Raw genomic sequence first — 24,042 nt, 5'->3', positions numbered from 1 at the left:
TTAAGGAAGTACAGTTTTCATAATCCCTAAGGTAAATGTTTTAAAATATATACCTACATATACCATTAAATACCGGTTAAATCATCCCTAAGGAGCAGACTGGTGCCTCGTACGAGAAACAGTACCGACTGACACACAATCTCTGCCCACAGGGAATGCTTTTAAGTTTCTGAAGTTGATGTTTAGTGAAGACCACTTGTATCACTTGTACCACTTGTCATCCTGTTGATCTTCGATTTGCTCGAGCAGGCAGCAGTAACATCTCCATTTGTCCCTGTCGTGTGCTAGTGTAGCCCAGTGATATACACTCGCTCCAGGAACAGGAAGAGCCTCAAATGTTCATTCAGGGTTTTGACGAAGAAGTCTGACCATCTTGTTGTTGGGTGGCCACATGGTCTTTTGATGTCCCATGGATGCCTTTTATTCATTCATTCATTCATTCATTCATTCATTCATTCATTAGTGAAGACCAACAAAATTAAAGCAGAAACACTGAGGGAATGCTGACTACTGTTTTTCTGGTTGAGCCAGAAAATTAGTCTGAGATGCACGATCAAAACTATCAGTTTGTTCTGGTGGCAGTCTAGTCTCCCCAGCCCTGCTGAAAGTTCCTGCGAAAACCTTGGCCATTCTGGAAAACCTTGGCCGTTCTCATCTCTTCTTTTCTCAAGAGACTCTCAGCCACTTCCTGCTCTTGCTTAGTGATTATACTAAATTCCCCTGTACATTTTTGGGTCAGGAAAGTAGATGTCGATGATCTTATAAAGATGACATATACATCTTTTATGGTCTCATATATTTCTGAATGATGAGGAATTAATTTTTCCATTGGTCACTCTATTGTCGGGGAGTCATAAATGAATGAGGCACAGGTTGGACTTGACACCTTTAAAGAGACCTTGAAGGGAAAGAGGAACCTTAAATCTACTGAGAACGGTTGTGAGAGTAATTTAAGAGGCAGGATGGGTGTTTGGTATCCTTGAAAGCTCTTTGAATGGTAACATTATATACTAGATTATACTTAACTTTCCCTTACTCAGCTCTTTGTCAGAGACCCGGAATTGTTTTATTCTTGAATTAAGAAGTCCGCAGTCTTGCTGTGTCTCTCGTGCCTTTGTCTCTGTGAAGGCGCTGGAGGACAAGCTGTCATTTTGAAAATATAATTTCTCTGGTCTAAGTTCATGAGAGCCAGTCACGGGCTCTATTGCGCCTTTTGTATTTATAAGTGTGTCTTGGTGTTTTATACTACCCACGGCATCTGTTGTAGATGAGGCCAAACACTAGTAAATTCACTTCATTATGTCCAAAAGCTCATCCAAGAGACGTTTTTATGGGCTTTTTCATGCATAGAGAAGACGATGGTGCGAAAGGATTCTAGAGGGCAGCTAGCTTGATTTTCCATAAAATGTAGTTTTATCATGATCGCCATATCAATATTAGTTTTCACACCACTTAGATAAACTTTCAAGACCTGCCAAAAGAAATCCAGAGCCTTTTAGGAGTAGCTTAATTTTAATTTCAGGTCATTTAACTGTGAATTTTTTTTTCAATGAATTAAGATATAATCCTGAGTTAAAAGTTATTTAAACATTTAACAGCTTTTCATTGGCAGTGATTCAACAAGATCTCACTCCCCTTAACAATGAACCCTTTTCCCTTGGGAAATCTTTCTAGTACTACTTTAGACCAAAGCTTTGCACCAGAGTCCTGATGTTATCATAGCTCGGCATTTTCATGTATAATTAATATCGTCGATGCTCATCTTTAGGAACATAAAATGTTTTTCATCAGCAGAACAGTATCGGAATGTTTGAATGCCACGTGTAGGCTGTCGGGAGATGTGGGATTCGAAGAGTGATAATGATGTTAATGCTTTGAAAGTAAAAGCCTGCCCGTTAGGGTCTACCTGTGGTTACCCCATCTGTACCTTAGCGCTTCTACCTCTTGATCGTATTCATCAGACTGTCATTGTTACTTATCCTCTCATCTTTTTTCCTCTCACACAGGGATGCGAGCTTATTTCAACCCCTGATCAGGATCACACTGACTTTACCAAATGCCTCCAGGTGCTCCAGAAGAAGATAGAAGAAAAAGGCCTCCAGGTGAGCTCTCACCCTTGGTGGCAAAGGGTCTTAACTCCCTGCAGACTGCCGAGGGTAGGGACGAGAATATTTAGGGGGTTCACTCAAAATCATTATTTACTTTGGCGCATACATATCCCTATAGGGCTATTTTTTCATTCTGTAAAATTAGACTGTAGGGAGTCACCTAAACATCGGCACAAGCACTTAATCGCAGGTCACAGGATAAAATGCCTTACAGTGATGAGACTGTGGAACGGCTTAGGTGGGTCTGGTCCATGCTGCAGTTCTTCTTGCCCTAAAGCAAGTATCACTTTTTCTTTGCAGTTGATTATTGCCATGTGGAGCTAGATACATTGCCCCTTTCTCTGTTTGTTTAAACTTGGTGTCTTTGGGGGCTGGGAGATAACTCAGCAGGTGGGGCACTCACCTTGCATGCGGCCAACCTGAGTGCAACCCCCGACATCCCATATGGTTCCCTAGCTCCACGGGGAGTAATTTCTGAGCATTGAGCCAGGACTAACCCCTGAATATCATTGGATGTGGCCCCCAAAGGGGGAAAAAAATGTAAAAAAATTTTTTTGGTGTGGGCAGCAAGCCAAACACCAGCTGGATTCCAACCAGGTGCTATCCCTGCCATCTTTCTTCTATAAGCTGAATGTCACCAACTGTCACCAGTTCCTGGAGCATCTGCTGGCTTCTATCTATCAATCTTGTATCAGTCTATCAGTCTGTCTTGTATCAGTCTATCAATCTTCTTGTATCAGTCTATCAGTGACATCATTAAAGGCTAACAATCGAGTTTCTCAGTATTTTTTGGTACTTGGCAAGATGATACCAAAAAGTAGATATTTAGTAAGGACCAGTAAAATTAAACCAGGAGCACCGAGGGACTGCCAGCCGTTGCTTTTATGGTTGGGCCAGTAAATTAGCCTAAGGTACATGATCAAACTGTATAACTTTATTAATTTGAGCTGAGATTGGGCCATAGCTACCCGGGCATAGGGGCTATTCCTGGCTCTATGCTCAGGAGTGAACCCTGATACTGCCTAGGGGACCGTATGAGTTGCTGGGGATGGGAACAGGTGTGTGGCCACACATGCTCTTCATGGTGTTAAATAGCACAGTGTTAACCTAGAGCACTGCTCTTGTGCATTCCTTAAAGTAGCACTATAGCACTGTCTTCCTGTTGCTCATCAATCGAGCAGGCAACAGTAGCATCTCCATCGTGAGACTTGTTGTTACTGTTTTTGGCATATCGAATATGCCACGGGGAGCTTGCCAGGCTCTGCCCTGTGGGCAGGATACTCTCAGTACCTTGCCAGGTTCTCCAAGAGAAACGGAGGAATCGAACCCAGGTCAGCCGCGTGCAAGGCAAATGCCCTACCCGCTGTGCTATTGCTCCAGCCCATTCCTTAAGGTACTTTGTAGTAAATGTAACAGGTGATGTATTTCGTCCTACCCAGCCCAGTGGGCTACGGCAATGTTCCAGGTCAGCACTGTCAGGTCCCGGCTCTGGTTCTTTGATGAACTTGGCTGTGTTGCATGGACTTCTGAGTCTGACTTATCTCCAGTGGCCACCTGCAACCCCTGCAGAGCTGGAAGGAGTGAGGGGAAACAGTTCCTGCTGTCAGCACACTGAATCCCTTCCGTCTCCCCGTTGCACAACTCTCACTCTCACAGAGGACATTGAGAATTATCTTTTTTTTTAATTGAATCACCGTGAGATAGTTATAAAATTTTCATGTTTGAGTTTCAGTCATACAGTGCTCGAACACCCGTCCCTTCACCAGTGCACATTCTCCACCACCATTGTCCCCAGTATGTCCCCCACCCTTTCCAGCCCTCCCCCTGCCTCTATGGAAAACAGTTTTCCCCACACTCTGTCTCTACTTTTGAGCATTATGATTTGCAATACAGATACCAAGAGGCCATCACGTTTGGTCCTTTATCTACTTTCAGCACACATCTCCCTTCCTGAATGATCCCTCCATCATTGGCTCAGTGAACTCTTCTCTGTTCCAGCTGCCTTCTTCCCCAGCTCATGGGGCAGGCTTCCAACTATGGAGCGATACTCCTGGCCCTTGTGTCTACTTCCCTTGAGTGTCATCTTCATATTATGTTAATTTATATTCCACAAGTGAGTGCAGTCAACAGACGACTGATTAAAGAAACTTTGGTACATATACACAATGGAATATTATACAGCTGTAAGGAAAGATGAAGTTGTGAAATTTGTTTATAAGTGGATGTTCACTGAGAGTATCATGCTAAGGGAAATGAGTCAGAAAGAGAGGGAAACACAGAGAATGACTGCACTCATTGAGAATCATCTTAATGCCTTGTCCCCGAGCAAGATATGGATTTGATCTGTGTGATATTTGTCATCAAACTGCGTGGCTAGTACACATGTGTAGGCAGGGGTGGGGGTACCAGAGGTGACCTTTGGAGAGTTTTTTGTTTTCTCCCTGATACAAATATACAGCTCCCGAGTAGAAGGTTATCAAGGTTTTTATCTAGTATGTTCTCCCTAAGTTGAAGAAGTAGGAAGGCCTCGTTAAGGGTCCTAATTGGCAAGTCGTTCATTGTGCAAACTCAAGAGAAGTCATAGAGCGAACGTTTCCCATCTCTGTTAGCGTGAGCTGTCCCAAATGTGTGGTGCTATTTCCAGGAATAAAATTAAATGTGACAATTAAATGTGTTTAATGAAAACAGAATTCAAGTTATCTGCTTCGTCCAGATAGAGCTCTTTTCGAGTTTCTTTCAGCAAAAGGAAAACCCTGGTGAATATTGTTTTTAAGTTTTCCCAGTACCCCTAATGAAGGTAACTGAAAGCTGGAAATGCCATCCTGCGGGTGTCACCCGTCGTATCTGGTTGATGCTGTCTCTAATGCACAGTGTTCTGTCCCACACTCCGCTGGTGAAGAACCGTAGCTTAGACCCAGGAAGCCCAAACTTGAGAGAGACGCCAAACTGGGGGCAGGGGCTAATCAGGTGAGGTTGGCCTGCAAAAACAAGACTCACCACTTCTTGGTCAGTCCACTGGGGAGGCTGAAGCCAGGGACCAATGAGAGAACCCTCCCCCACCCCCCAGCACCCACCGTCAACTCGGCCAACAGCATAACCTGCTCTTCCCACTGAACTCAGTCCAAGGCTCAAGGCTGCCAGAGAGGGTGGACTTGGTGGCTTGCGTCACTGTGCCCCGAAGGAGCTCCAGCTCCAGCCCATTGCCCAGGCCCCAGACTAAGAGCAAATTCTTGGTGGGCGAGCAGGAGCAGAAGGTGCCCCTCTCCCACAGCGTGGGACTTTGTGTGTGGCAGGTGGGGAGGGGGAGACGGGGAAGGGGGGCGATATTTGTCTTGCCGTTGCCCTTGCACACAGGATAGTGTCTCTTAGGCCCTGGGGCCACTTTCCAACATTCCAGCGCTCATGGTTCTTAGTTCGTGCCAACTGTGGCAGAAGCAGAGTGGCTCAGAAGGCAGGGCTGCAGGGTGGGGGCGTGGGCACTGGATCAGGGGGCACGGCCACGGGAGGAGGGGATGGGAGCGGCACCTCGTGTGGCAGGAGCCAGCAGCATCAGAACCCAGTGTTGCTGTGAGTAGCCTGGTGCTTTAAAGGCATGTTGAGGTGCCTTTCAAGGAGACTTCAAACAGGAGACTCCAAACCTCAACCCAGACCTTCAGTGGTGTTCAGACAGGGGTAAAAGTGATTTTGCTTTCACCACCGCGGCCCGGGTTCGATTCCCGGTCAGGGAAGCTTAGTGTAGGGCTGGAGCAATAGCACAGCAGTTGGGCGTTCTCCTTTCACACAGCTGACCTGTGTTCGATTCCTCCGCCCCTCTCGGAGAGCCTGGCAAGCTACCGAGAGTACGGAGCCTGCACGGCAGAGCCTGGCAAGCTACCTGTGCATATTGGATATGCTAAAAACAGTAATAATAAGTCTCTCAATGAGAGACGTTACTGGTGCCTGCTCGAACAAATCGATGAGCAATGGAGTGACAGTGACAGTGATGGAATAAGAGTATCTGTGAGTTTCCCTGATTTGCCTTTTGTTTATTTATTTAGTTAGTTAATGGAGAGGGGGGTCTGGGCATGCCCAGGGCTTCCTCCTGCCTCGGTGTTCAGGGATGACGCTGGTGTTACTCAGGGGACCCAGTGAGGTGCTGGGGGTCAAGCCTCAAACAGCCTCATGCAAGGCAGGCGTGTTTCCAGTGGTCCTAGCTTTGCGGACCCAACTTAACTTTTCATCTGAAGTGCATTGTTTAATTTCCTGCATTAAAAAAAGGCAAGATTAGAAAATGAGAAAATAATAATACATAATTATGTTACATATATCCTCCTACCATCTGTGAAATGAGAAACTGTCTTTTGTTTGTTTTTTGTTTGGGGGGGCCACACCCAGCAATGCTCAGGGATGACTCCTGCCACCGCACTCAGGAATTACTCCTGGAGGTGGATGCTCAAGGGGCCATGTGGGATGCCGGGGATCAAACCCTGATTGGCCACATGCAAGGCAAGTGCCCTACCCACTGTATTATCACTCGGGCCCCAAGATGAGGAACTTTTTCAAATTTCTTCATGGAGTAGATGTCAACTGTATCAGGAATACCTTTTTACTTATCTACTGGGTTTATGAAATCAGGCATATTTATCTTTTCACTTAAGTCAAAAATGATCTTGCATTCCTAATTTCTAGTAAGATCTTATTAACATATACTATAAAACATTAGTTATAATATAAATAAACAGTACACATTTGAGTGTTTAATATGTTGAGAACTATACTGTGTGCCATATTAGAACTTCATTGAACTTGTTAAGATTTGTCCTTCCAGGCAAGGACTTTGCCATAAAAACATGAACTTAGTTTTAAAAGGAGTTCGTTCCTTGGATCATCTTATCTTATTTCTATTTCTAATTTTAACCATTTAACCCTCAGCTTTGCTTCTTCAAAAAAGGGTTCTCTGATACGCGTGACCTTTTAATAGTTTGTTGAGATGAACCATGTTATTTGCCTGTAACTGAGCCATGAATAATATATGATGAGGATGCTAGCTGATATAATGTGACTCAGTCTTCAGAGAACACATACATTTTTTTTTCTAAATTCATACCTGAACTTTCTAAGTTCAGGTATGTGATGCATACCTGAACTCTAAATCCTGGGATTCAGTGGAAAACACTGACGGCATCTAAAAATATCGTGTTCAGAATGAAAGGGATAAGTCTAGATTTCCGACCCTAAGAATAGCCAGGTGGATCTGCTTCAGGTATTCCATAGTATTAGATGGCAGTAGAATCCGTTACTTCACTTGCTGATACTGTTAACACAGACTTTTATGTCGGACAAAATTTACTGCAAAAAGTCATGTTTTATTTCAAGAGATATGAAAAAAAAAATTTTTAATTAAAAGCATATGGGGGGCTGGAGATAGGCTGGGACGCATGGCAGCATGCCCCGGGTCTGAGTCATATTCCTGTGACGCCTGGTCCCCTACACCCCTCTGGGTGGGGCCTTGGAGGCCCCAAGCTCCCCATGTTGGCCGGGGTCATCCCTGGCACCAGAGGGTTCAGGCATCACGGGACGCTCAGGCCTCCTGAGCAGCACTGGGGACCCCCTCCTCTCCCCTGCGAGGAGGAATTCCCTTGGCCTGGAATGTGGCGAGTCGTACGGCACTCATGTTGCATTCGAGAGTCCCAGAGTTTGACCCCTAGCAAGGCAAAAAGAGTTTGGGCTGAGAGAGATGACTCTGTGGGAAGACTGGGAGGTTTGCAAGTGGGAGGCCTGGGTCCAGTCCCTGTCACCACATGGTCCCCCAACGTCCACTAAGCAATGACCCCAGAGCAGAGCCAGGTGTCAGCACTGTCCAGCTATGAGCCAATCCCTCCCCTCTGCTTTATTTCCTTTGCTAAGTTTTGGTAAAAGACAGCTCCCCAGCTGTACTCGGGGGCTTCCCTGGTTGCTGCCAGCAACAGGCATGCAAGCCTGAAGGCCCAGAGATGCGAAGGGCCCCAGGCAGTGCTGGCAGCTAAGTCGGGGTCTCAATCATGCAAGGCTTGTGTCCCAGGGCTTTGGCATCTCTGTCTGGGAGCCTGCGACCGAGCTGCCGTGGACACTGTTTCCTCTAAAACCCAATAGAGGCTAAAGCAGTATACAGCGGGGAGGGCGTTTGCCTTGTAAGCAGCCAACCACAGTTCTATCCCCTGCATCCCACATGGTCCCCCAAGCACCACCAGGAGTAATTCCTGAGTGCAGAGCCAGGAGGAACCCCTGAGCATCACTGAATGTGACCCAAAAAAAGTAAAGAAAAAAAATCGCATAGAATAGTTGCTCTTGATATTTTATTTTCTCAAATACCTTGATTCCTGGCTCTTCCAGCAGTAAAGATAGCATTTTTCTTTTCTTTTTTTTCTTTGCTTTATTTCGAGTCACACCTAGCGATGCTCAGGAATTCTCCTTGCAGTGCTCAGGGGACCATATGGGATGCCAGGGATCAAACCTAGGTCAGCCGCAAGCAACAACAATGCCCTAATACACTGTCCTATCACTCTGGCCTCTTTCTTTCATTCTTTCTTTCTTTCTTTCTTTCTTTCTTTCTTTCTTTCTTTCTTTCTTTCTTTCTTTCTTTCTTTCTTTCTTTCTTTCTTTCCTTCCTTCCTTCCTTCCTTCCTCTCTCTCTTGTTCTCTCTCTCTTTCTCTCTTACATCAATTTTGCAACATGTGATGTGTAAAAAGCAATAAGTAAATGCTGGGTGAATAATGAAGGATCAGTGCCAGGATGCATGACTGATCACAGGCAATGAAGCAATCCCGCCTCATTCTGCTGGTGAAAATGCGAGGCACCAACAGCGCGCCTCCATGTGAAGAGAGGAATTTTAAATAAGGATGATTCAAGCTAGAGCTGCTGATGGCGATGCTGTTCCTTTCTGCCTTGGCCCCCTGTCCGAGCTCTCTCCCTCCTCCTCTTCCTCCTCCTCCTTCTTTCCCTCCTCTCCCTTCACTTCTTCTTCCTCTTCTTCCTCTTCCTTCTCTTCCACTTCTTCCTCCTCCTCCACCTCCTTCCTTCTTCGGCTGCTTCCTCTCCTCCACTCCTCTTCCTCTTCTTCCTCCTCTTCCTCTTCCTCCTCATCGTGCTGCCGGTCTGCTGCTAATCTGTCTCACTCTCTTTTCACTCTTCATCGTGTTTCCTTGGGCTTCCGTGATCACTTCCGTGCCATTAACTCTCAAATTTATACCTCTAATCCTAGACCTCAAAGCCATATTTCTGACCGCTCACCTGAAGGCCAGAGGACTTGCAGTGTCTGAAACAAAATTCATCGTCTTCCTCACAAAATCTCATTCCCTCTTTTTTTCTTCCCTCCCTCGGTGGTGTCCTATCGCTCACCCTGGCAGAAACCAAGGGTGACCTTAACTCTTTCCGACACCGTATCCCTTCCGTCGGCCTCGGCTCTTCTCACTGTCCCCACGTCTCCCGTGTCCACTGAGTGCTCTCCACTCCCGGGACTGTCCTCCAGCTTCTCCTCCCCCTTTCTGTCTGATTATTGATGTGATCATTAGTATAAGGCAGTGATGTGCGGTCCCCTTCTGTTTGAGCCCGCCTCCCCCATCACGGTAGTTTGCGTCCTGTTTCCACACTGTTTCACCAGGAGTCTCGTCTCATGGCCCCGTTGTTGATTCGGCAGATATCCCTTTCAGTGACCTCCGTGCAGATTCTAGTGGACATTATGGCAAACCTCTGCTCGCAGACAGACTCCCCTGGGTACCTAGACTGCAGCAGGCGCCCGCTGCTCCAGCATCTGCCTTGTCTGTCATACTCGTGGCAGTGAAGTGCTCTCTGAAGAGCTCCGGTCGCCAGGTCCTGAGACCAGCCTTCAGGTGTCCAGGCAATTGGCTCCAGAATGCATGAGCCTGGGAAGCTATTTAAGCTTCGTCAAGCCTCTGTTTCCTGCAGTTCAGCTGCAGAACAATAATTCTTCTGTACTGGGAGGAATGAAGTGAGGCATTTTCCCCAGTGCCCACCACACGCACTATCCCTTAGTAAGATGAGGACAGAAACTGTTGGCATCAATTGCCATATCATATTTCATACCTTTGTCTTATAATCGTGTACCATTTAATATATTTCACATACTGTGTTTACATAATACATTGTATAAACTTATATAAACACAAATATATGTTACACACATTGATATACTTAAGTATATCACATAACATTTACAGAAAGCAACATTTATCAATAACAAAACATCACTGTCACTGTCATCCCATTGCTCATCGATTTGTTCGAGTGGGCACCAGTAACGTCTCTCATTGTGAGACTTGTTACTGTCTTTGGCATATCCAATATGTCACGGGGAGCTTGCCAGGCTCTGCCATGCGGGCACGATACTCTTGGGAGCTTGCCAGACTCTCCGAAAGGGGCTGAGGGTCAGCCGCCTGAAAGGCGAGTGCCCTACCGCTGTGCTATCACTCCAGCCCAACAAAACATGATTTTATAAAATAAATTTTAATAAGTTGATAAGCTATAAAGTGTACTCAAAAATATTTTGCAAATGTACTTATAAGGTATCAGATGCATCTTATATCATATTCTATGATACATGTTATAGACTATTATTTAAGTTTTATTCCGGGGGGTCATGGCTTTCCACGACTGCTCCTTTCATGGATACGATGTCATCCCCTCCAGCTCTGGGAACCCTAAGAACAGTGACGTCTGATTTGCCGTGCCCCATAGCCCTACTTGCTCCCCCAGACACATGCAGGAACTCACTCCTGTTCTCTGCCCAGCCCTAGTTGGTGCCTCGGGCACTGGCTGAAACTCAGTGAGAAGCCCTCCAGGCTTATCACATGCATGAGTCTGTTCCTCTATGGGAGAATTCTTTGATAGCAAAATCTTATTATTCAATATTAGTGAGTGTCAGTGGCCACTGCTTTAACTTTAGTAAGGCTTCTTCTGCAGCCCCCGTGCTCCTGCCCCCTAATTGCTAAATGTTTTATCGGTTTCTTTGGGTGAGAGTATGCCTGGAGATGCCCGTTATTATTTTATTTTATATATCCATATACCTTTGCTCTTCCTCTTTGTTTCCTGGGCAGGAGAGGGGAGGCATGCCATGTGCAGTTGCAGATGCCACAGCTCCTCTCATCACTTTTTTTTAAAAAATTTCGCTAATTGCCTTTCAATGACTCCTGGCCCTCCCTATTTTTCCAAGTGCTCTGTTTCTTGCCGAGACTGAGGACTTGAAAGCCGCGGCTGTGCAGAGAATGTCTCATGAGCCACAACTACTGCGAACTTGACAAGAATAACGCTTGGCGACGCCTTTGAAGTAGTACCGAGAGCAGTTCCCTTACAATTCCGGCATCAGCTGTGTCGCTGAGACGCCGTGCGTTTGTGACATACATCTCTCCCTCCGTGTCCGGGCTTATCTACCTCAAACGAATGCGTTTACACTTAAATCGGTTACTTGTATGACATTTTAGGAGCTAGCAAGACAGGCAGAGGCTCACACGTGTGCATTAGTGCACGCACGTACGCACACGTCCCTACAGTCACTCAAGCTTACACAAAACCCCTCTTGTTCTCCAGTAGAGAGCCAACATTATTCTCTTTGCTGCCTGCCAGAGCTACTGAAACGTGCAGGTTGGGGAACAAATGGGTCCCGGACAAGAAAGCCTGGAGAAGAGAAAGATTCTGGGCACCAGATGAACTGGCAGACTGAACTACATCATTCTGGAGACACCTTCAAAAGAGAAATTCACATTTCTGTGTGTGTTTTTTTTTCCTTCTGCTACAGACCAGCCTTCTTTTTTATAAGCTTGTGCAGCCAGAGAAAATAGATACACTTGGTGCTTTGAAGTGATTCCAGCGAGGTGGCGGCTCCAGATATAAAAAGCTTCCCCGCCTCAGAGGGGCACCAGCCTAATCCATCCCCGCCAGGGGTGCAGCCTGCTTTTGTAGGCGCGGGGACCGGGGTTAAGTTTATCTGCTTACCGGGAGTCTCAGTGGGATGACTCACTCGCCAGATAAAGTTTCTTATTAATGCCGGGAACCGTAGCAAGAGTCTAGAGAAGATGCATTGACCTTCTGCGAATAGCACGATTTTATTTTGAGTTACTGCATCGTGAAGAGACGCGGGCACTAGCTGGGGGAAGAAGTGGTGTAATGAGACTCATGTAAGAGAAACACACGGATCATAGAACAGTGTGAAGCTACTTGGGGATTCTAAAATCCCTTTTCCTCCCTGCACAGCCGTTGGCAGGGCAGCTCACCTATACCAGGTGGGATTGCCCACAGTCAAATTATGATTGTCCATAATGCTAATTATGTGTGTGTGTGTGAGTGCCACACCTTGTAGGTGCGCACCTTGCTTATTTTCTGATACTGAACTTTGAAACATTCGGGTAAGACTCACGCATGAAGGGACTGGCAGAGGAACCCAGGTGTGTGGGACCCGGGCTGAGTTCTCCAAGCTTGCTCGGATGGGGACTGGGCCTCCTCCACCCAGACCCCCCATTTTCCAGTAACTTGGCAGTCACACCCACAAACTATGCCGTGTAATCCCATCAACGACCAAGATCCAGAGACTATGAAACAACGCTCCCAGAAGCGACCTCATAGCCTAGTTCTCCCTCTCAGAGAACCTGGCAAGGTACCAAGAGCATCCTGCCCACATGGCGGAGCCTGGCAAACTCCCTGTGGCGTATTCAGTATGCCAAATACAGTAACAATGATGGGTCTCATTGCCCTGACCCTGAAAGAGCCTCCAATGTGACACTGCTGGGAAGAACAAAGAGAGAGGCTGCTAAAATCTCAGCGCTAGGACGAATGGAGACATTACTGGCGCCCACTTGAGCAAATCGATGATCAACGGGATGATAGTGATAGTGACAGTGAACTTTGGGGTCGCTTCTGGAACTCCCTGGAGGACCATATGCAGTACTGAGGATTGAACCAAGTGCACACGCTGCATGCAGATATCAGATAGATACAATTGGGAATGCAGAAACCAGGAGAGGGCACAGGGCGCTCGTACATTAGAGCATTTGCCTGGCATGCAGCCACTCTGGGTTCAATTCCCGATACCCTTTATGGCGGCCTGAGCTCCTCCAGGAGTGCGCCCTGAGTGCAGGTTCCTGAGGAAGCCCTGAGCACCTCCTGGCGTGGCCCGGAAACCAAAAACAAAAGAAAGGAAATCCAGAGAGGCTGGGGGAGCACTTGTCTGGCGTGTGTGAGGTGCTGGGTCCTGTGCTAGGTAAGCACCTGTGAGGTGTGGCCTCCCGGCCACCGAGCGCCATCAAGACTGGCCCTGGACAGCCAAGCATTGCCCAGCGCGGGCGTCCTGCCTCCTCACCATGAAAAGAATTCAGGAAGAGAAAAACATTTACCTGATTCTACTTTTTTTTTCTGTGTTGAGTGCTGAGCTGCATGGCATGAAATTACATTTCCGTAGCAGGAAAAGATGGACGACCCCAGTGTCGCTGCTGTTCTCCTGGCGGGCACTGCGTCTTCTGCCAGTTCCGTCCTTCCTCCCGGATGCAGGTTTTGCTCCGTGCCCGTGAAAGACGTGTTCCCTGGCAGGAGGCAGTCACTGAGAGCCACGTTCTCAGCAGAAATCAGGTGAGGCCAGGCCTCCTCGCTGGGCCTCTGTCTGCTTTAAGCCAACCTTCCCCTCACAGCATATACACGGACGCCGAGTGTCCCCTTACCCACAGGTGCACCAAGATATTTTACGACCCATTAGGGAACACGAGTGTCAAAATTCAAATGACACATGATCGTGATTCTTGGTGTTGGAATATGTGCACTGGTGAAGGGATGGGTGTTTGAGCATTGTATAACTGAGACTTACACATGAAAGATTTGTAACTTTCCACATGGTGAATCAATAAAAGAATTAAAAAAACATTCAAATGACACTGACTACCTTTTAATTCCATTTCCTCTGCCGTTTCTTCTAGAGATTTTAGACATGAAATAGTTTTTTTTTTACTACTTCCATGTAGAGGAAGTCAGTGACATAAAATTATTGAACAATTATTTTTCCCAATGCTCTAAAGTTTACCTTGATAGATACAGTTATCGATATATTTTGTGGAAAAGTAAATAATACTGATTATAACTCAAAGGCAAATATGAGGTGATTCATTCTTTTTTTTTGTACATGTATTAACTGAAACTAACTTACATTGCAAGAAATTGGTCTGAGGTAAGAGTGACTGTGACCAGCACCCACCATTGGCGTTATAAAATGGCCCTGTGCATACATTGAGGCTGGAGTGTTAATGACCAAGTGTAGGATTTGCAATCAAAATTTCTTTATTTTCCCAGACAAGTCCCTGGAAAGAGGATAATTAACATCAATTATTTATATCATACTAGATCACAAAACGCTAGAATTTTAGTGCAGCAAATCTGATAACTACCAATTTAAAAAGTGGTCAATAAAAAAATGAAGAGCTTTATACCACTACACTTTGGGAAAACACCGCACACAAATTCCAGCAGATCTCTGATTTTAATCCATTCAGACGTGGAACCCTCGAGTTTCGTTTATCATTTGGGCCAAGAATCTGTGCAACTAAGACTCCTTTGAAGTCAAAGCGAAAAAAGGAATAGTGATTGATGGAAAGGAATCAAGATAAGGCACTATAGGATGACTGCTATCAAATATGATCCCAAGGGCAGAAATACTAATCTGGGAACTAAGCTGGTCTGCAGTGCCTGTTAGCAGATAGGTTAGCACAGTTGGCGGCAGTCCCCAAAGAAGTAGCTTAGGGTTACCTTCCTTCATACTTCAGAACCCAGTGCAGCCGGCAGGGGGGAGTGAAGTTTTTCTTCAATCATCCATCTCGTGGGCTTTGTGTTAGAGATAGAGTACCTGGTGCCTTGATGTGTTTATGTTTCTCTTTTGTTTTGTTTTTCTATCGGGAGAGGAAGGTGCCACCAAGTTCCACCCAGCCGTGTCCCCAGGAGGCTGTGCAGTGCCACAGATTGAATCCGGGACCCGGTGCAGACCAGCCATGTGCTCCAGCCCCTTTAGCTCTTTGTCTGACTCCTCCAGTTCCTTTTGAGTAAGAAGGTCAAAGAGGGGGAAGAGGGATAGATTTGGGGACCTGACACATAACTCAGTGGGGTGAACACAAACTTTGCCTCTGGGAAGCCTTGGTTTGATCTCCGATACTAAGTGGAATCCAAGCACCAACTGGGCATGACCCCCGAGCACAGCTTCTGGAGTAACCCCCAAGCACTGCTGGTGGGTGTGTCTAAAGAACGAACCGACAAGTAGATTTGAAATTTTTAATTCCTCAACCAGTCATTTCACTTCTATGGACATTGAACAAATTATAATGACCTTTCAGACTCTCCTTCCGAACAGCTAATTGTTCCTGAAGATGACATAAATCATACTGAGTTTTTCAGTTTTAGACTGAAAACCAGCTGTGTTGAAGACGCTATCTTAGGTATTCCGGGTGCTCTGATCCACAAATTATACATCTTTTAATTTCCCACGACCCCCATAATTTAAAAAGAATAATGACTTTGAGCCCTATTTCCCCATATCCCGATAGCACAAGAGGTTTGAAGATGGTAATCACCACCAGTAGACTTTATAATATCCTTGTTATTTATTTATACACACCATGATTTTATGTAATTTTACTTATTCATGTATTCCTGACTCTTTGAAGAATTTAATTTTCTGCAGAGATAATAGAATAAGCCCGTGTTTAGAAAAAAACAACTCATAAGTGAATGCTTTGCTTATTCCGTTCAACTCTCCTTGGCAACCACATTGAGCTTAGAGAGATGGGAAATACTCACAAAATTGTTCTCGCCATCATTGTATATTTACAATAGGAAATGAAAATAATACTTTTGCATTTTTATGTCTTATCTCAACATTTTTATTTATATGAGGGAATAAAAACTGCCTTTCTCAGCCTCTCATTGATATGTTTAAAGCTTGAGGTTTAGTTAAGCCAGCAAGTATTAGTACTCACAACAGCAGAAGAACTGCCTTATTCCTGCAAGCAGTAATAAATCAATCAATCAAAAAATGCATTTCAGTATTCTGGGAGTGAACCCAGTCATTGTCCTGTGTTCTGTCGTGACCAGGGTACCTGGAATCAAAGCCTTTTCAGCGTTTGTAAAATAAGCCTGAGAGAAGACAAAGCAAAACTTTGTGTATCTCCAGAGTTCTGAGGGGAAAAAAAAGTCCCAGCAATCATCAAGATCATCAAGGTTGTTCAGGCTAAAGCGGTGGATAGTCTCATCTCAGAAGAAGATTTGAAATGTTAGGGCTAGAGAGAGATAGTCAGTGCGGGGGTCAAGGTGCTAATCTTGCTTGCAGCCAACCCTGGTTCTGTCGCTGTCACGACATCATCCCTCAAGCACTGTTGGGAGTAACCCATGAGCATTGGCCAGTGTGGTCCAAATTCCCCTCCCCATTTTCTTTTTTTTTATTTTTCTTTTTTGGGGTCACACCCGGCAATGCACAGGGGTTACTCCTGGCTCTGCACTCAGGAATTACTCCTGGCAGTGTTCAGGGGACCCTATGGGATGCTGGGAATCGAACCCGGGTCGGCTGCATGCAAGGCAAACACCCTCCCTGCTGTGCTATCGCTCCAGCCCCATCCCCGTTTTCTTTATGGATTTTGATGTATAGGTAAGGATGTATATAGAGCAATTTTGAATAGAAAGTCTTAAGATCTTTTAGGGGAAAATGGCCTTATTAACTGTTACAGGCAAGCTGAATTGAGGGCTAGAAAGTCTTTTCTAAATGGATTTCTTTTATTGAGATGGCATTAGTTTGCATCCCTGCCTGTGTTCTAGGAGCGTGATCTCGTGTCAAAGGCACATGTTACCACTCTGCTGCCCGCCCCCGAGCCTCCCTTCCCCCTCTGCTATAGTCCACTGCTCACCTAGTGCGTGGGAAGGCTCCTCCCGCCCCAGGCCTGTGGTCTGAGGCCACGGGTTTGCTTCGCTTGGTTCTGTGTGATCCTGTACTTTGCTTTGATGTACCACAAAAATTGGTGAGATGATCTGATGTTTCTGCTTCTCCTCCTGACCTGCGTGGCCCCTCCAGTCCCATCCAGGCTGTTGCATGAAGATGAAACTTCATCTTCTCAGAGCCGAGCAGCAGTTCCCCACGTGTGCAGACCACCACTTCCTCCTTCACACATCTCTTGAGGGGCTCTTGGATTGCATCTGCGTCCTGGTGGCTGTGAATAGCTGTGCAGTGAACATAAGTGGACATGGACCTCTTTTGAGGTTGCGGTTTCATGTTCTTTGGGTCAAAGAGGAATTGCTGGGTAACATGATGGATCCATTTTTAGTATTTTGAGACGTCTCCTTATTGTGTTCTGCAGAGACCAGACTGAAACACATGGCTACCTGTACTATATGGAGGGCGGTGTCTTTTCTTTCTGAAACCTTTATGGAGACTTGAAGGTGGAAATTCAGCTGAGAGTAATAAAGAACCAATGACAACACTCTTTGTTTTTCAATTTATTTTTTTTTAGTGAGTCACAGTGAGGGTACAGGTACAGATTTACACATTTTTGTGCTTGTGTTACCCTCATACAGTGTTCGTGAGCCCATCCCTCCACCCGTGCCCACTCTCCACCACCAATGAACCCAGTATCCCTCCCACGCCCCAATACCATCCCCCCACCCTACCCCGCCTCTGCGGCAGGGCATTCCAATTTATTCTCTCGCTCTCCTTTTGGGTGTTGTGGTTTGCAATAGGGGCATTGAGTGGTCATCCTTTTCAGTCTCTAGTCTACTTTCAGCACGCATCTCCCTCCCCGAGTGGGATCTTCAGTCACATTTTACTTGGTGTTCCCTTCTCTATCTGGGATGACTTTCCCCCAGCATGTGAGGCCAGCCTCCAAGCTATGGAGCCAAGCTCCTGGTATTATATACTACCATTCTTGGGTGTAAGTTTCCTACTCTGTTATTTTATATTCCACAGATAAGCGCAATCTTTCTATGTCTGTCCCTTTCTTTCTGGCTCATTTCACTTAGCATGATAATTTCCATGTTGATCCACTTATATGCAAAGTTCATGACTTCATCTTTTCTAACACCTGCATAGTATTCCATTATGTAGATGTACCAAAGTTTCTTTAACCAGTCATCTGTTCTCGGACACTCGGGTTTTTTCCAGATTCTGGCTGTTGTAAACAGTGCCGTGATGAACATATAAGTGCAGATGAAATGACAACATTCTTTAAGGAAAAAAAATTTCATTGTTTGCACCATGTAGAATATGAGAGAAAAAAGGGACCGTAAATAGAAAATGGGTGTGAATTTTGTCTTTGATGATAGTTGATCTTTTTTTATTGGCTTGGGGTCATGCCCAGTGATGCTGAGAAAACGTACTCCTGGCTCTGTGCCCAGGGGTCACTCCTAATGGTGCTCAGAAGGGCATCATAAGCCACGGCAGACATTGAACTGGACATTGCTGGACATTGAACTGATATCAGCCGCATCGTATCTCTCTATCCCTGTAGTAATTAATCTTTATTTTTTGCCAGATGAAGGCATGAAAACTGTAATCATTCAGGTAACAGACATCTGTTCTATCTATGTCAGCCTTTCTGCTAAGTAACAGAGATTGTAAACCGGCAAATGCAGCTCCTAGGTCTGAGCGTGTGTGGCCTTTGGCATGATTGCCCTATTGCCCGTGGAAGAGATTTCCCTGGTCTGTCGTTTGTGGAACTGCAGGAAGACAGAGGACAGGCCTTCCTGAAGCCACCACAGGGTAGCGCAGGGTCCTTATCCCTCCCTCTGACAGAGCAGCAGAGCATTAGCACACGTGGTCGGACTGCAAGGGTCAGCCTCTCCCCATTGGTCCTCTGCCGAGTGCCAGCCAGCGCATCGCGGAGTCTCTGCCAGCCTCCCAGGCCCGATGCTCTTCAGCTGAGCCCTCTGGGAAATCCTTTGGAAGTTTCCGGTCACCAGGAGTCTCCGCAGAGATCCTCACGGCTGCCCCTCCGTCATCTGCTCAGATGCAAAGAAACTTATATCCGTTGACTCGTTTTTCAGTTATGAATCAGTTCCTTCCTCTTTCTTTTTTTATTTTTTTGTGTTGCAGGCACACTTAGTGGTGCTTAGGACTTCTGTCTGCCTTTGTACTTAAGCACTCCTAGTGGTGCTCAGGGGACCCTGTAGTCACCTTGGGATAGAACCTGGGTCAGCCACGGACAAGACAAGTGCCTGCCCACTCAGTACTCTCTCTCTCTCTCTCTCTCTCTCTCTCTGGTCCCTTATGCTTTTCTTCCTATTTTTTCCTTCACTTTCCAATAACATGTTTAAAAACAAATGTTGAGGCTCTGCACTCGGGGATCACATCCCTGCAGGTGCTTGGGGGCCGTGTGGGATGCTGGCGGTGGACACTGGCCGGCTGTTGGGAGGGCAAGAGCCTTCCCCGCCACATTCTTTCTCCAGCCCATGGAGGTAAAGTAGATTCTTGCTTCCTTCATGGATATTCTACTGATGGGAAGGCAGGAGCTGAACTGTAGCCCCTGTTTTAAAGAGAACGCAAAGATTTGAGATGTAGAACCTCTCCCCCCACCATCAAATGGAAGCAGATTTGGCTACAGGCCAGGTGGGAAACCAGTGGATGTGCCAAAGGAGAATGGTGGCACCTCTATTAAGGGTTCAAGAATGGATGGAGTAAGAGTTACTTGAGAAAAAACTAAATTTTCTTAGATGGCTCAGGTGTGAAGAGAAACCTTATTATCCTGTCCTTGGGGGGGATATTTCCCCCTTAGCCCAACAGGCTTACATTAAACTCAGTGGCAATTAAAATGGGATCCTTGGAGTATTTTTACTCCCAGCAGCCAAGAACTAAGCCACGTGTTGTCTTGGCTGATTGGTTTGTCATTCCCTGCATCCGTCAAACCCGGGATGATGTCTCATTGCAGTTCACGTCAGCCAATGGAATTATCTTACTATATTGATTGAGGCATGTTTTCTATTAATCGTAAATTCATTTCTTTATTTTTTTATTCTCTCGATGACGTTCCTCTATTACCTGCATTGATTCTCCCATCTTTAAATTGAAGCGTCAAGCAATGGGATGGATTTTATTAGTCTGTTCAGTATGTGTTTGGAAGTCCAGGGAGGCTTGTGGAGAATAATGTCTCATTTATTGGGGGGGGGCGGGGAGCAGGGGAGGCCTAGTGTTTCATTTTGTGCCATTGGCTCGGTTGATGGTGGTTGTCACTCACAAACACGGGGGCAAACACGTCTGGATTTACATGGGGAGTCTGGTCCGTGCCTCTGATCTCGGCGGTTATTCATAATGTCTCCCTCTCCTTTCAGAATTGGCTCGGTTTGTCTGTTAAATTGGATGGTCACCCTATCTATCAGAGCGTCCCACAAAGAAATTGTCCACTTACGTTTCTCCAGAATTCAATTTATGGAAAGCAAATGTAATTAAAATATGCTGACAATCGCCCTCCCTGCTGGGAGCTTCCTTGTTCTGTGTCTTAAGTCTTTTTGAGGACAAATGGAGAAAAACATGTCATTTGTTTACTGCAAAGGTTTTTGCTGCCGTAATAGAAAAATGAAATTGCTTCACCTTTCGTTGCTTCATATCCCTCAACCAGTCTTGGCATGATTCCATTAAAGCAAACGATGTAAAGCAGTGCTTTTTGTTTCTTCTCTAAACAACAGGCGCGAGTATTTAACCTCTGCTAGTGGTAACCAGACAGACTCATAGAGACTTTCAAAATACAAGGAAGCTTCAAAACTAAGAATGAATCCAGTCCTTCTCCAAACTGTTTGTGACACAAGGTGGTCATGGGACTGGAATGTGCTCACATGACCACATTATTAATGCCATTGCTCATACCATAGTCATACCTGCAGTGTTTTAGGGTGCAGGTTTTAGGGGTTCTTTTTCACTAGGCATGTTCACATATGACAAGCCAGAGACATCCCTTATTCCGACCTACTTCCCCCCATCTACAAAAGAAAATTCTTGTAAAGGACTCCCCCGATCTGAGGGAATAAGATATATAAAATTAGTTAGAAATGTTTGTCTTGTATTTCATCAAGTAAATAGCCATGTGCTGACTCCTTATGTGTACAGATAGATTACTCAGAATAGTTAAGCTACAGGACCAGCAAGTTTGTAATAATAATTTGTTATTGTTGTTGTTGCTTTGTTTATTGGGGGGCACCCCTGTTAGCTCTGGGCTTAGGGATCACTCCTGGCAAGGCTTGGGGAGCCATACTGGGTGCCAGGGATCAAACCCGAGTGGGCCCCGTGCAAGGCAGGTGCCCTGACCTGCTGTTCTATCTCTCCGGCCCCAACAATACTTTTTAGGATTTTAATTCCATCTCCAGCAAAAGAAACACATTCATTATCTTCAGGAACCGCCTTCCACTTTTGTCAGAATGGGGAGCAGCTAACAGAATAAGAAGTTTTTTCGGGTGCAGGTTTTGGGGGTTCATAGTAAGTCTAGCCGCTTACTTTGTGTACACTTCCTGGCGTCGCGCTCTGAGGTTCGGGCCCATCCTTGCTCAGATCCCCTCAGTTGCAACATCTTCACTTCTGAGGGGAACAAGAATCTCACTTCTGCCTGCGGATGGCAGTTCTCTGCAGCATTGCTAGCACCATTGTGTTTTATTTTCCATCCCGGCTGTTTCTGGACTGGAGCGATAGCACAGCGGGTAGGGCGTTTGCCTTGCACGTGGCCAACCCAGGTTCGATTCCTCCATCCCTCTCAGAGAGCCCAGCAAGCTATCAAGAGTATCCCGCCCGCATGGCCGAGCCTGGCAAGCTACCTGTGGCGTATTCGATATGCCCAAGACAGTAACAACACATCTCACAATGGAGACGTTACTGGTGCCCCCTTGAGCACATTGATGAACAACAGGACAACAGTGCTACAGTGCTATTTCTGAATGGATGTCAGAATTAATCTTCATTTTATTTATTTATTTATTGGCCACACTCAGTGCTTACTCCTGACTCTTTGCTTAGGGAATCACTTCTGACAGACCAGAGCATGTATGGGATATGGGGATCAAACCTGCGTTACCTGGTGCAAGGCAAGTGCCCTTCCTACTGTACTGTCTCTCGGGCCTAGACGTTGGAATTAGGCTGCTGTCTTGGCTGTTGATTGCTCCTATTATTTTGTTTCTTGAGCCACACCTGACAGTGCTCAGGGATTACTCCTGGCACTGTGCTCACTCTTGGTGGGGTTTTGGAGACTATATAGTCATGTGAGTGTGTCTGTGTATGTGTGTTGAGGTATGTCCGTATCTTTGTGTTTAGTAACTGCCAATTTACATTCCCACTCAGTGCACAAACCCTTTTTTCCTCCTTATCCTCGCAGCAGTTGTTTCAGATCTTTTTGATATAGTTCATTCTCACTGATATAAGGTGATAATTCATTTTTGTTTTGATTTTCCTGTTCCTAATAATCAGTGATGAGTCATGTTGAGCAGTTTTAAAAATGTATCTGTGCGCCCTCTTCACGTCTACAGAGAAATGTCTGGTTTTTGCCATATATCTTTGGATTTCTTACTTTCTATTGCTGTTATGTACCCACTTTATATATTTTGGATCTTGTCAAGATGTATGATGTGCTAATGCCCTGTCCCAATAGCTTGATTGCAGTTTTTGGTGGCACATTTTCGTTTGCTTTTTTTTTTCCCTATGAAAAAGTCTTTTAAATTTGGTCTTGTCCCATTTTTTCCATTCTTGCATTTGATTCCCTTGTCATTGGAGTTGAGCCTCAAAGTCCATCCCTGAAGTTGGGTTCCTGAGCTGGATCATCTCGGTCTTCCTATAGTATTTTATATCCAAAGTTAATCTGTTTGATGACTTTGAATAAGGATCTAGTTTCTTACCCCACACTGCGTCTGTTGGTTCAGTTTTCCGAGCATCAGTCATTGCAGAAGATCTATGACTTCTTTCAAAAACCACTGGCTCTCACAGGCCAGAGCGATAGGACAACAGGTAGGGCGTTTGTCTTGCATGCAGTCAACCCAGGTTCGATTCCCAGCATCCCATGTGGTCCCCTGAGCACTGCCAGGAGTGATTCCTGAGTGCAGAGCCAGAAGTAATCCCTGAGCATTGCTGGGTGTGACCCAAAAACCAAGAAAAAAAAACCAAAAAAACAAAACCCAAACTATTAACTCTGTCCACCAATGCCCAAAAGGAAATCCTCTTGTGTGAGCATCAAATGATTGACCCCAGTGTGTAATGAGTTATTCACACGCCTCTCTGCTTATTTACTCAGTTCTTCCTGAGCTATGTTCTGCTTAAGGGAGCTCAGTTGGCCCTTCTGGGGTGCTCTGAGCACTGCAGCTGGCTTCTGGGATCCTTACATTTCCTCAGGAGAGACGAGTGTGTGTCCACTGTTGTGATAGAGTGTGCATGGGGGTGTGGCCAGGAACCATCCTGCGACTTCAATTGAGGGGAGTGATGGTCCGTCCAGTGCTGACTGGGACCTGAGGGAGACACCTTTTGCTCCACTGGCAGGTGCTGAGGGAGACAGGCCCTGCAGCGAGGGGGGGTGGGGCCAAGGCCTCAACTGGTCACTGGAGGGGGAGCTGGAAGAGAGGAGGGGATGAGGGCTGGGCCAGCCTCCCCTTGCAGGCTCGGGTGGGGGTGAGCAGGCATGACAAGGTTTCACTGGTGTATTTGACTGTCACTAGAGTAAGGGGAACCGTGGCTGAGACCACCTTGTCCCCGTGGCCGGCCTGGTTGCCTGTGGCCCGTACTCAGGTCCTGTGTTGAGTTGACAAGTAAGGACAAGAGGATAACTAGAAATACGTACAGTGCGGGGGCTGGAGCAATAGCACAGCAGGGAGGGCGTTTGCCTTGCACAAAGCTGACCTGGGTTCGATTCCCAGCATCCCATACGGCCCCCAGAGCACTGCCAGGAGTAATTCCTGAGTGCGGAGCCAGGAGTAACCCCTGAGCAACACCGG

General features: G+C 46.1%; 1 protein-coding gene across 4 annotated transcripts in view; it reads left to right on the top strand.

Annotated features, from left to right (window-relative positions):
* Positions 1-24,042, top strand: part of TPK1 (thiamin pyrophosphokinase 1) — a 402,680-nt gene that overhangs the window by 205,996 nt on the left and 172,642 nt on the right. For all 4 annotated transcript variants that reach the window (XM_055121622.1, XM_055121633.1, XM_055121628.1 and 1 more), the window contains one exon: positions 2,007-2,102. In XM_055121622.1, the coding sequence (XP_054977597.1) occupies positions 2,007-2,102 (96 nt within the window). The remainder of the gene's footprint in view (positions 1-2,006; positions 2,103-24,042) is intronic.

Source organism: Sorex araneus, chromosome 1 (assembly GCF_027595985.1).
Source record: "Sorex araneus isolate mSorAra2 chromosome 1, mSorAra2.pri, whole genome shotgun sequence".
Lineage (NCBI taxonomy): Eukaryota > Metazoa > Chordata > Mammalia > Eulipotyphla > Soricidae > Sorex > Sorex araneus.
Note: the sequence above shows the minus strand (reverse complement) of the source record. Positions and strands in the feature narration are given on the sequence as shown.